Source organism: Cucurbitaria berberidis, assembly GCF_010015615.1.
Source record: "Cucurbitaria berberidis CBS 394.84 unplaced genomic scaffold K460scaffold_5, whole genome shotgun sequence".
NCBI classification, from domain to species: domain Eukaryota; kingdom Fungi; phylum Ascomycota; class Dothideomycetes; order Pleosporales; family Cucurbitariaceae; genus Cucurbitaria; species Cucurbitaria berberidis.
Window position 1 is genome coordinate 1,982,286 of NW_024468939.1, and position 12,021 is coordinate 1,994,306.

General features: G+C 52.4%; 6 protein-coding genes across 6 annotated transcripts; 5 read left to right on the forward strand and 1 right to left on the reverse strand.

Moving 5' to 3' along the window:
• The first annotated feature begins 118 nt into the window (after positions 1 to 118).
• Positions 119 to 3,248, forward strand: K460DRAFT_370054 (uncharacterized protein). Its single transcript, XM_040934072.1, has one exon. The coding sequence runs from the start codon at positions 154 to 156 to the stop codon at positions 3,160 to 3,162; it is 3,009 nt and encodes a 1,002-aa protein (XP_040784610.1). The 5' UTR covers positions 119 to 153; the 3' UTR covers positions 3,163 to 3,248.
• A 1,012-nt stretch (positions 3,249 to 4,260) lies between these two features.
• K460DRAFT_178095 (uncharacterized protein) lies at positions 4,261 to 5,162 on the reverse strand. Its single transcript, XM_040927022.1, has one exon. The coding sequence runs from the start codon at positions 4,783 to 4,785 to the stop codon at positions 4,324 to 4,326; it is 462 nt and encodes a 153-aa protein (XP_040784611.1). The 5' UTR covers positions 4,786 to 5,162; the 3' UTR covers positions 4,261 to 4,323.
• A 99-nt stretch (positions 5,163 to 5,261) lies between these two features.
• Positions 5,262 to 7,603, forward strand: K460DRAFT_358722 (uncharacterized protein; the record flags this gene model as incomplete). Its single annotated transcript, XM_040932132.1, has 2 exons — positions 5,262 to 6,450; positions 6,504 to 7,603. 2 exons carry the CDS (start codon positions 5,262 to 5,264, stop codon positions 7,601 to 7,603), a joined length of 2,289 nt encoding a protein of 762 aa, XP_040784612.1.
• On the forward strand, positions 7,542 to 8,081 carry K460DRAFT_178075 (uncharacterized protein). Its single transcript, XM_040927021.1, has one exon. It carries the CDS (start codon positions 7,663 to 7,665, stop codon positions 8,014 to 8,016), a length of 354 nt encoding a protein of 117 aa, XP_040784613.1. The 5' UTR covers positions 7,542 to 7,662; the 3' UTR covers positions 8,017 to 8,081.
• A 496-nt stretch (positions 8,082 to 8,577) lies between these two features.
• On the forward strand, positions 8,578 to 10,007 carry K460DRAFT_380012 (uncharacterized protein; the record flags this gene model as incomplete). Its single annotated transcript, XM_040935214.1, has 2 exons — positions 8,578 to 8,634; positions 8,706 to 10,007. 2 exons carry the CDS (start codon positions 8,578 to 8,580, stop codon positions 10,005 to 10,007), a joined length of 1,359 nt encoding a protein of 452 aa, XP_040784614.1.
• Positions 10,008 to 10,791: 784 nt separating this feature from the next.
• Positions 10,792 to 11,961, forward strand: K460DRAFT_293146 (Ribokinase-like protein; the record flags this gene model as incomplete). The annotated part of the gene is made up of 3 exons (XM_040929394.1): positions 10,792 to 10,927; positions 10,988 to 11,182; positions 11,240 to 11,961. The coding sequence occupies 3 exons, from the start codon at positions 10,792 to 10,794 to the stop codon at positions 11,959 to 11,961; spliced, it is 1,053 nt and encodes a 350-aa protein (XP_040784615.1).
• Between the last annotated feature and the right edge of the window lie 60 nt (positions 11,962 to 12,021).

The window sequence follows — 12,021 nt, forward strand, 5'->3', positions numbered from 1 at the left end:
GAGCTCCATGTAACAGGCAGCTAGTGTGGACCCTGCCACCCCTGTTCCCTTTGCTAAGCGCGCCGCGGTAGTGCACGATGATGATGGTCAGAAAAGTTCTGGAGACCATGCTGGAACGCGCATCCACCCTCGCCGCCGTCCCGCCACCCCTCAATGAGCTCTGCGCATACATGCTTTCGCAGCGCCCTGATACAGGCATTCCGTCCTTCTAGTCGTGGGATCGCTGCCTCCTGTTCCGTCTCTGCATTTCTCGTTCCCGCGCTCGCTCGACCGTCGAAACGTCCCTTCTCGTCAGCGAAAGACAGCCCGAAGAAACAAGCACCGCCATCTCAAGCGTCTGTAGATGTTTCAGGTGGCTTATTGTCGTCTACGTTGCCCCCAAAGGCCAACGACGAGCCAATACCAACTCGCATCTATGCGCCGCGCGCTGATGTCCGTGGCGACATCCAGCAATGGCTTGCAGCCATCGATCCCTTCCTCCCAATTCACTTGCGACGAGACTCTTCGCCCAAGGCTGATATATCGTCCACGGTGACGGCACTTGATATATCTTTTTTTCTGAACAAGGCCCAGGAAGCGTCACACGACATACTCAGTTACCTGGGTCTGGAAGAAGGACGGTGGCAGACGGCGGTCTGGATAGTGAAGAAGCTCGTCGAGGATGGACGACACTCGATCAGGCCTCCGACACTACTGGAACCATCTGCGAACGCGGTATGGCCAGGGAGCGAAACTCGATCTCTGAAGGACCTGACGGAGAGCCCCATTCGTACCGAACGAGTCCGCCCTTCGCATAAACTGAACCTTTCCTTGGACGATCTGACGTTGGAACCAGACACAATCGCTCTGCGACACAACCTAGTGAAGCGAGCGCTAGGGCAGCTTTGGAGAAGCCTGGGAAACATGATCCTGGTCGCTACAGAGCGAAGCAGTACGGACGAGGACACAATTATGCCGCACGTTCTGGAGATTATCGCCTATCTACACCACATCGGTTTCATGCCCGACTCAGTCTACACATACCGGCCCCATGAGAACAAGTACGCGTTCCAACAACCTCCCACGCTTCACATGTTGTCCTCCAAGATTCTCACAGCCTTGTCCGATGCGACATGGAAAGCCCACGAGGCTTCGGTGGTGACTGCAAAAGAACGTGCCAATGCTTCATACTTTCTTGGACACGAGATACCTGGTTCTCGATATAAAGTCCAGGTGACAGAGGTCGCCCCAGAATTATGGCTGGAGCTTGTCTTATGGTCATGTTTGCACGGTGGATGGACACTGGATGGGACTGCTATCCTAGAGCAGCTGGCATCAAAGCAAGGAGAAAACAACTGGGCACTCATTAGCTGGAGGGAGATCATGCAAGCACAACAGGAGAAAACGCCTACGTCCACGCCGTCGAGAGCCTGGAGATTGTTCTCCGTGGCCGAGGACGACGCTGCAAGCCCTGAAGACCGAGCGCGGACACGGCGAACAATAAGCGGAGAAATCGTTACCGGTTTCATAGACGGGCTAGTCAACGAAATGCGACTAGGTGTGGGATCTAGAGGCATTGACCCGGAGACTCTGGTTGACTCCATCAAAACGTTGAAGGCATTCCTTGATGGGAACAACTTGAGTCTTGGATCAGCAGCTTGGGATTCCATCATGGCAAGACTTTTGGAGTCTGGCGGGTTCGTACCTGAGAAGCGGCCAGATCTATTACTGCGCATATTTGAGCTTGCTGCTGGATTCGGTACCGAGGTCAGCGCCGCAAATGCCTCTGCTACAATTGATACGGAAGTTCCATACTTCTTCGAGCCCACCACCATACCACTCAGCTTACTACACCGAGCGATGCGAGCATTCATCGGGATTGGAGATATCAAGGGCGCCATGACGACACTGATGCTGCTCCAACAACATACGGACGATAACAAGCAAAAGTCAGTGCAGCAGTTCTTCGATATTCTGAGAAAAGTGCCACATTTACGGAAAGATGAGCCATTCACAAGTCGACTTCCACCTGTTGAGTTTCCAGCCTTCGATGCTAAATTGCCCGTAACTGTATTGGCCAGAGTACTGGACCTCGCAACAGAGTCGAAGCTATACGACCTAGGACGCTGGTTGCTCTTCGCCGAAGATCTGGATGGTCCACTCATCGGCCCCGAGCTCTATAGCCATCGAAATATTGCCGCTTCCATTGTACGCTTTGGTACCTTAGCTGGAGAAAATGAACTCGTCTTGGACATTGTCAAAAAGGTCGGGACCTGGAATGCCAAGTATCAACAACAACGGATGCCTGCGGAAATTCTGACAGCGCTGCTTTGCTGTCAGTTCAAGCTTCGTCGGTGGGAATCTGTTCGAGGCATGCAACAGTATGTGGAAGAGACGATGACTTTTAGGCCGCGACCTGTCATACTCTCGACATTTGCTGCGGAACTCCTTAGAACCTCGGAGGGTCCCGAAGATGCAAGACAACAAGCCCAGGAAGCTTTCGCTGAACTCCTCTTTGCTTGGGAGAATCTTATTCTCAGCAATATACGCAACGAGCTGTACTGCATTCTATCAATCATGTCCACTGTCGACAGCGAGTGGAAAGATTACTGCTCTCAATTTCTAGCATTTTCTTCACGCCAAGCCATCAAGCTATCAACGGACGACTTCAATCAAATATTAGGTGGAGTTCTAGACGGATATGGCAGCTCGAAGGGGAAGGACGTGGTTGAAGGGTGGTGCTACAAGCCGCCAAAGACCTTTGAGCCTTATCGTGCTCCCGGCGGACTGCCAACCATGCCCCGATTTCGAGTTGGCAAGGGTGAAGAGTACGAAGATCGCCCTGAAGATGTCGAGCTTGTCCAAGACTCGGGCGCAAGGCTGATCCTACAAGGTCGGGTGCACCCTAATCGGCAGACCATCTGGGCCATCCTCCGAAAAGCCCAGGAGGAGGTAGAGCAGCGGAGACAGCTCGGCGAAGAGCTTCCAGCCGCTGGCCGAGCCGAAGTTCGCGATACACTGAAGTGGGCATCACGATTACTCTACTACTTAGGCTTCGACTACGAGGATATTATCAGGGACCTAGGCAGCAGCCTTGCAGAGCTTGCCGAGCTCGAGGCTCCTGCAGCACCTCAAAGCTTCGGACGCGATGCTGAAAGTGCAACGCAGGGGTTCGAGTCGTAAACTCCGTGTGTCGGCGTCTTGCATGTAGTTTATCGTGCATTTTGTACATAGCTATTGCGTAATACATATCCTCTCATCACATGAACATGAACATGAACATCTGGCCTCTTTCCTTTCTGGAGAGATCTCGGAACGAGGAGCACGTGAGACTACCTCCTAGTGTAGAATAATTCTGGACTAGGCTATGAAGGTGATCGATTGCTCTGGTATCCACTTCTACTCCACTTTGTACCGGGACAGCAGTCAAGTTTAGTCGCCCTGGACCGCCACGACGGCAGACGCTTGCGTGTCATAATTTCTATCTCAGCGGCAGCATGCGATAGCTTGAGAATGTGGCCTCAAACGAGGGCCCATGTACTACTTTGACGAGTGACTTTTCTGGGTCAAAGCTGCGGCAGCAGGACTTGAGAGGTGAGATTGACGAATAGGAAACCCGGCCTCCTCTTCTGTAAGCGTCCAACGTCCAATGAAGAGCATGTAGGGATATGCCACGTCGAAGATCTAGCAACCGCCTCGGGAGGTCAATCGAATCAGCGCACTGTGGGTCGATCCACCAACTGCTTGCACCCCCCAGCCAGAGCAGGCAAAGCTCAGCCTCATCGAAGTTGCTACTCAAAAAAAAAAAATACCAAGCAAACACCGAATGTTTGGATTGTGAGTCTCATCATTGAGGGTAGAGGCATGTTTCAACGAGGAAACTCGCCAGTGTCCTCGCATGTCTTTTAATACCTGACACACGACACGCGAGTGTCTCAGGGCCCCAGAAGGCTGCATTATCACAAGCAGCGGCCCGCTCCTGCTGTACCTCTTTTGCAGCGGTTGCGTTTGCACCGCGCTCACCGACTTTTTGGCCGCGGGGCGCCAACTTTGTTAGCCCGAGTGCGTATCGATATGAGTGCATCTAGAGGGGTAGAAGTGCCCGACGACGTCAAGTCCCTTGCTGAGGGGCAGATGCCACCATCGTCATCGTGAAAGACGGGTACTGATACGCAAGGTGCCATTAACGTAGCGCTGGTGCATAGATATCGAAATGACGGAGGCAGTGGTTCAAGGTCAGCGAAGCACTCTATGCAGGCTGCTGTTCGCTGCAGAAGGCCCGCCGGGGGTTCCTGTTTTACCAGGGCCCAATAGGGTTCCGCGGTTACTGCTACGATGGCCTCTTTAGCCCCGTGTTGCCTCATCCTGCGTATGCTCGCTGTTTTCAGTCCACGGGTTAGTTTTAGTGGGGCGACTCGGCGAGAAATTCTGAATGGCCTGCGGCGGGGAGCACGCGACGACATGTTGAAATGAAGATGATGACAATGGTGTGACTCTCCAGTCGAAGGCGGGCTTGCTCAAGACAGAATTGGGCGGGTGAGGTGTTTCTGGCTGACTTGCAGCAGGAGAGTATAAGGCCATGGTGCCAATTGGTGCGCATTTCAGAGTCATCCATTGTTCGAACCAGAGGCCCCGACTAGCGCAGCGGTGAGGGTGACCCAAACCGGCATAGCGCCGAACCGTCGAACTAATTTTCCCAATATCCTCTGGCCTCCGCCCGCATTTTCCTCTCCACACCTCGCCCAAAGACGTCAAAGTCGCACAAGAAACATACACAGAAGCACTCTTACCAGCATTCATACCCATCCTCGTCGAGACAATGCCGCAGGCACTCGCTGAGCTCTAAACTCCTGGTGCAGCCCGCCATGGGCTGCATCAGCCCGATAGCTCACGGAATTCAACCTCTACGACGATACAACAACACCACGACTGCGTGAAGCATACTCTGCTCGCACTCGTCTCAATCAATTGACTATCGTCCGGCCTGCACTGCAAAATCACCAGCATTGTCACTTGTACCGGCTCAACGCACCAACATCGGCGACACACCCGGAGGCCCATCATAGTTCAACGGCCTCCCCCTCAGTACACCAAACATTCAGTAGACCAAACGCTGTACCCCCCTCGCAATTTCCTAGCTCGACTTCACGTCCGCCAAACGACCTTCTCGAGCCGTCATCCATCAGTCCTTGACCCCCTCATACCTGTTTCCATCCTCCCCAATACTATTACCAAAGACATAACAACGTATCATGGCGCACCTTACATACGCTAGATCACCCATGGCCGAGTTTGGTGGCAACCATCACCAGGACCGCAAGATCATGCACGATACCACCGCTGGCTTCCGCCATAGCGACCAACGCTCTACCCCCCAAGACACTGCATCGGGCAGCACTCACCACACCGCGGGACGTGGTAGCGAACAGTCAGCCACCGATGGCGCTGCGAACGAAGACGACGACGACGAAGAAGAAGAAGACAGTAGTACTGCCAAAGACGACGAACTAGACGTTCCCGTCCCATCCTTTGGTTTCGGCAAGGGAGGCAAAGGAAAGGGAAAGCGCCCTGGCATCCGCATTGAGCCTGTCGACGATGATGAGTCTCTCGGTGAAGACGACGATATTGCATCCCTTGGGGCGGGGCTTGTACCCAACAAGCACCCAGTGAACCAGTTGCTAATGAACAATAAGAAGCGTACCTACAGCAATCTCTCAAGCACTTCGGTTCTATTTGGGGACGACTCGACCGACCAGGAGTCATTCCCTAGACGCAAGATTGCGCGAAAACTAAGCACCGTGGCTAGTGAGCCACTATTAACATATAAAGAAAGTGACGACCATGTGGAGGGCTACGAGAATGCCATCGAGAGCGACGACGAGGACTACAGCGGCGTTAATCTCATTCCTGATGACGACGACGATGACATGGACTTCCAAGAGGAAAGTTACATTCTTCAGGAAGAGCAGCAGGCGACTTCCCTCCTCAATGAGTTTCGTGACGCTCGCCGACTCAGTCTTGATAGTTGCGCAAGCGATAACATCTTTGGTGTCACTGCTCCACTGAACGACGCATTCATCTCGAGTCTCCCTGATTTTGGCTTTGCCCAGTTTTTCGAGCCTGAAGCTCTTCCTGCATCCCCCGATCCAGCCGTCAAGAGAAAGTACTCAGACAGCTCTACCAAGCGTGTTCGCTTCGATGATGAGGTTCAAGTATCAGATAGCTCCAGTTCTGAATCTTCCGAGCTCGATAGTAGCGTCTTTCCCGATCTCTTCTTAGAGCAAGACAAACTACCTCCAGTCTTGCATCAATTACTTGAGATGGATAATGACGACGACAATGGGGACATCCAATCTCCCATGTCCGACGCGTCCTTCTGGGACTATGGCCAAGATGAGTCTCGCATCACGCAGGCTGATCATTCAGACGAGTCCGATGACGACTCGTCTCCTGGCTCAAGTGGCTATGATTGTACGGTTGTGCCCTACACTAGAATTGTTTCGATAACTAACATCGACTCTCAGCTGACATGGGTGACACCACTGACGAAGAAGACTTCGGGTCTGAAGTTCCTCCACGGACCCCTATCCAGAAGCAATCTGTCTTACGCCGACCATGTTCTGCACCAGGCTCTAGGGCTGCGACGCCCAATCCATTCCAACGGAGCTCTCGGCCAACAGGCCGCCAAATCCCGCCCACCCGCGGCGTCTTCATTCACGATGATTGCACCAAGGCTATCGCAGTCACCAATCGGGCCACCAAGACCTTGACCTTCTATCGTCCACGCACGACAATGATTCCATGGATTCCACTAAACGGTTACCACAGCAGCACAAGCAGTACAGCGAACAACAGCCCTCGGAACTCGATTGCACAAGTGAACGCCTCAGACAGTGAGGTCAGCAACGAGGTGTTCAACAATACTCTTGGTACAGATATCATGCTCACTGGTATCTTTGGGTCTACTCCAGGAAACGACTACTACTTTGGCAATGACAGCGTTGGGCCTCCTGAGGCCTTCTTTCCCTTCGTAAGCATCGGATCCAATGGCAACATGAACATCATGGATGAGGATGAGTATGACGACTCCGATGATTACGAGGATGATCTCAACATTACCGACTTCATGGATTTTGGCTCGTCGGGCGAGGACACCGAATCTGAACAGGAGGACGAGATGGACGTGCCCGCAACTCCGGCAACTACATCGATGGCACCTCCAAGTTCCACCCCTGCTCGACCAACCCCAGTGGCCGAGACACCTGGTAATCGTAACAGGTCAACTTCGGATGTCATGCTCGAACACTTCGACCGTGGAGTTGTCACTGCCTTCCGCAACAATCAGAACCGATATCGTGATGTGGCTTCTCTCCCACAAGATCCGGCAGTTCGAGCTTCAGTCTCTCGTCCGGTTCGTTCTGGCAAGTCTGCGGAGACGCTGATTACGCCGCTCCGCAAGCGGTCCAGATCCACTCGGTTGGCTAGAACTCCTCGCCCTACCGGCTCAATCGTTGGAAATCAAAGCTCGCCACTCTCTGGTGTCACCAAAGCTAATTCTCGACTGCAAAACTCTGTCACGAGTCCTTCCCGTGGCCCACCTCCTCGGATGGGTACATTCTCATGAGCCCATTGTAGCGTCTACTACACATCGAAACCACCATCAGTAATTTAATCACACCAAACATGGATCAAAGCAATTCAGAGGATGTGATGATGAGGATCTGGGGAAGGAGTACATGGAATCTCCAAGGGAGATGTACCGACGACGTTACGATACCCACGGCCTTTTTTTGTCTTACCGCTATACCGGCGGCTATTTTGTTACTACGAACTTTGACTATGCGTTTGCATACATATCCAAAGTTCTCGGACTTTTTTCTAGAGGGTCTCACTAAAAGTTGGGAGATTTGCTGGCTGCAGCCGTCTCTTGCATTTGCGACTTCTCTTTTCGTCGGCGTAGAGCTTTGCTCACCATACTTCGATTCGTTTTGTCACTCTTCACTACCCGCCCTCTCTGTTTCCTGGGAAGGAGGATAGGATATAGGGATGATACCATGTTTTCACTAGCACGATATGACGGGTCTGCTTCCTTTGGCGTTCAAGTCGGCAGCCGTGGAGGCTGTTGATCTAGAACGGTGTAGAGGACAACGATTCACTTCTGGCAGCGTTATGCGCTACGGTTTCCTTTGTTTCTAGGAGTTGGTGGGGAGCTGGGGCGATTGCAACATGTATGATTAGCAGTCAGGATAGTGTTCATTAGAACAATCAAACGCGTTTCGCCAATGACTCGTAGATTGCCACTGTGAAGCACGACCACGGCAACGCACACGCGTGCTGGCTCGATAGCCGACATGTGCATCAGTGCACGATCGGCTGTGCACCCGCAGGTGATGGCGTTGTGTCCCTGCAGGATGGCGCACCATGGTGGGATACTTGGCGTGGTGGAGCTTGTTAATGTCATGTCCCAGGGTCTGTGCCCATGCTAGCTGCTGAGACATCGACGTCACACCTCGTCGCTGTTCATTCATTCACGTGAAGATTGACTCTTGTTAAACATCAACACCACACCACAACGCTCACTGCCTGCAGCGGGCAGCGATGGGCGACACAAAGGATGATCATGGCCAAGAACTATCTCTTGTCCAGTCTGCAATAGTACGTCTATTACTCAGTGACCCTTCTAGCTCCAAACATCATCCCTACAGAATTATGCTAAGAAAACCGAGGATACGCTACTCTGGCCACTACGCGTAGCAACATCACCACTATTACTACGGACATACCTTCGCACCGCGCTTCTCTTCCTCACGTCCACAATTCTCTTCGGCCTCGCTGTCATCGCATACTCGTCCTTCTACTACTCGTATATACCCGTGCGCGGCGTAACCGTACCAGTGCACCTGCAGTTCGACCATGGCGCGGCAGCATCGTATCTTACCTCACACTCGGATAGCATACTCGGCGGAAGAACCGCACAATGGCCGTACGGGATAGCAAAGGTGCAAGGTCTAGTAGACAGGCAGAAGTACGATGTTGTCGTCGAAATGGAAGTCCCACGGAGCGAGACGAATCTCAAAGCGGGCAACTGGATGGCCATTCTTGAAATGCGCGGCTCGTCGACTGTTGGCGGTGGAGTGCGGAGCTTGTTGGGCTGGGATGAGGAGTGGAACAGTGAAGATCACAGTCAAGGAAGCGTCCCTAGCGCAACGACCGGGAAAGGGTCGACACGCGATACGGTCGTTGGGAAACCAACAATCCTGGCAAGAAGCAGAAGGCCAGCCCTCCTTACCTATCGAAGCCACGTGGTCGAACATGCATACCGCCTTCTTCGTCTCCCCCTGTACCTCATCGGCTGGCACACCGAGTCTGAACGCATCGAGGTTAGTATGATGGAGTCTATCATATTCGAGCAGGGCTCTCACAACGTGCCTTCCTCGCTCCGTCTCGAATTGCGCTCAAAACACCCGTTGGAAGTCTATCGCGTCAGCGTACGAGTCAGCGCCAGATTGGAGGGCTTACGGTGGCTGATGTACCGATACTGGATTACGAGTGCAATAGTAGGCACAGGGTTATTCTGGAGCGTAGAAATGGGTGTCTTACTCTGCACATGGGCCGTGTTCACGCTTCTCTTCGGCAGATCAACCCCTCAGGAAGACTATGAGGACCGGAAGAAGATCAAATCCGAGGGCGAAGCACGCATCAAAGTTGAGCCAGGAGAAACCGAGCCCGGAAGCCCCTTTAGCGATACGAGTCGCACGTTTCCTACCCTGTCTTCACAACGACCACTTTCATACAGCTCGCCGAAAGAAGAACAAGAAATGGTCAACCTGGACGATATACCCACGAGAGAAGAAGCAGAGGCAGATGATGAAGAGGATGATTTCCTTCTCGAAGAGCCGGTGCCGAGGACTGTGGAGAGAGAAGGCATATTCACAGACTCGGGCATTGGGACAAGTTTGGAGAGTAGTGTTGAGAGAGGGCTGGCGAGGAGGCGGAGTGGTAGATTGAAGGATGAGCTGGGAGGTTAGTCGCCTTTCTGGTCGCAGATGCGCTGCTCGTGACAGGGCGACGCGAGCGTTACCCTCGTGAAATGTGCTTTTATACAATACAATCATGGTATTGCTGAACTTCTACCTACTATTTATGAGAGCGCTAGGTCGACCAAAGAAACCATCTATGAATGCATCTCATTCAGATTCTCTGGTAGGGGTTTTGGTCCCCTATAGAGCAAAAGTTATGGTACTGGACGGAATTTGCTACCTCAGCTTCAGTATCACACCACATTCCTTCAGAAGCTCTCGAAGCCTCATAAAGACATCTTCAATCGCCAAATCTGCTCGGATCCTGACGACCTTATTCGATGCGCCATACTTCTCGAGGACTTGTGCGGTCGTCGCGTTGAAGGTCTCTATCCGTCGTTGAATATTATCCACATCGTCGTCCGCTCTACAGCGTAGTAAGAGGGCTAACACTACTAAGACGTATGTTCTCCTCAATGATGCTCGTGGAAAGACTATCGGCTTAGCGGCTTCAGCTCGCAGCACAGCCCCCACACTGAAGTAAGCGCATAAGAATTTATCTTGTAACAGAGCGCATTGGGTGCCTTTGCCCGGCCCGGGACACCAAGTATAGATACAATCTGCAACTTCATGATTGTGAGTTGTCTATATGTTCAAGTTGACTTGTTTGCTTTCGACGCTAGGCCTACATGTACCACGCACGCTAAGTTGCATGGGTCAGCATTGTGTTCGTACCTTAAAAGCGAAGGGGTTGACAGCCTACTTCCTCAGGTGCCTTCATCCTTTCTACAATATGGGCAGCTGGGTCTCCAAACCAAAGGCCGAGTTGAGCGTCGATACTGTTTCGCTTGGAATGGTGGTGATCGATGAGATACGTCTACCTTCTCGACCGCCTTTGATCGACGTAGCGGGGGGGTCTGGAACTTATGGTATGGGTTTCTTCAGTCAGTGAGACCAAACCAGCTCACTGACAAACTCTCATCTTATAGCTACTCTCGGAAGCCGCCTGTTCTCTACCTGTGGGCAGTCACATCGGGTAGGCTGCCTGGTCCTTGCGGGGCGTGATTTCCCGGATGCTATACGGGAACAGCTCTTAGGCTGGCAAATGTCTCTGGTATTGAACTTATCGGAAGACAAATTAAGCACCAGGGGCCTCCTCGAGTATGAAGATGACACGTTTGGTCGTACGTCGTTCTCTTCCTTCACCTGCAAGAGTGTGCACAGGACTCACATGCGCTTAGCGAAGAAATTCCGATACACTACGCCACCATTGAAAGCGTCACCCATTGATCTAATCGACTCTTATTTGCTGAATTCTAGAGCGTTTCATCTCCTCGCGACGCCCGAGGAAGTGCAAAAGCAAATCCCCGAATTAATCAAGCTCCGTGCTCAACGCGGGGTCAAGAAGCGGCCCTTTCTCGTGTGGGAGCCTTTACCTGCCGCCTGTATCACACGTAATCGGGACGCTTTCCTTCAAGCATGTAAATTAGTGGATGTATTTTCACCAAATCATCTCGAAATGTCTGCCTTGTTTGAGGACCCGCCTCTAAAGATGCTTCAGCCAGACCAACTGGAGGCGTATGCACTGGAGTTTTCCAGGGCGACAGGAATGAGTGGCAACGGCATTGTAATAATAAGAGCCGGTGAACACGGCTCGCTGGCCACCCAGAATGCAGCCAAGAAGGTGTGGCTTCCACCCTACTATCAAGATGGCGCCACAAAAGTTGTCGATCCTACTGGCGCAGGGAACACATTTCTTGGTGGATTCATTGAAGGCTGGAAAAGATCACAAGATATTGCCGAAGCATCAGCATTTGGCAACGTTGCTGCGAGTTTCGCTCTTGAACAGATCGGCCTCCCTTCTTGTCAAATGCGTGGCGGCAAGGAACTCTGGAATGGCGTTCAGGTCATGGACCGACTCACTGAGTACAAGGCTCTTCTCAAACTTCCTGGAACGACTTGAGTGGATTATGATGGGCAGGAAGGTGGGAATGATATTTAGGATTTCTCACAGACTACGAAA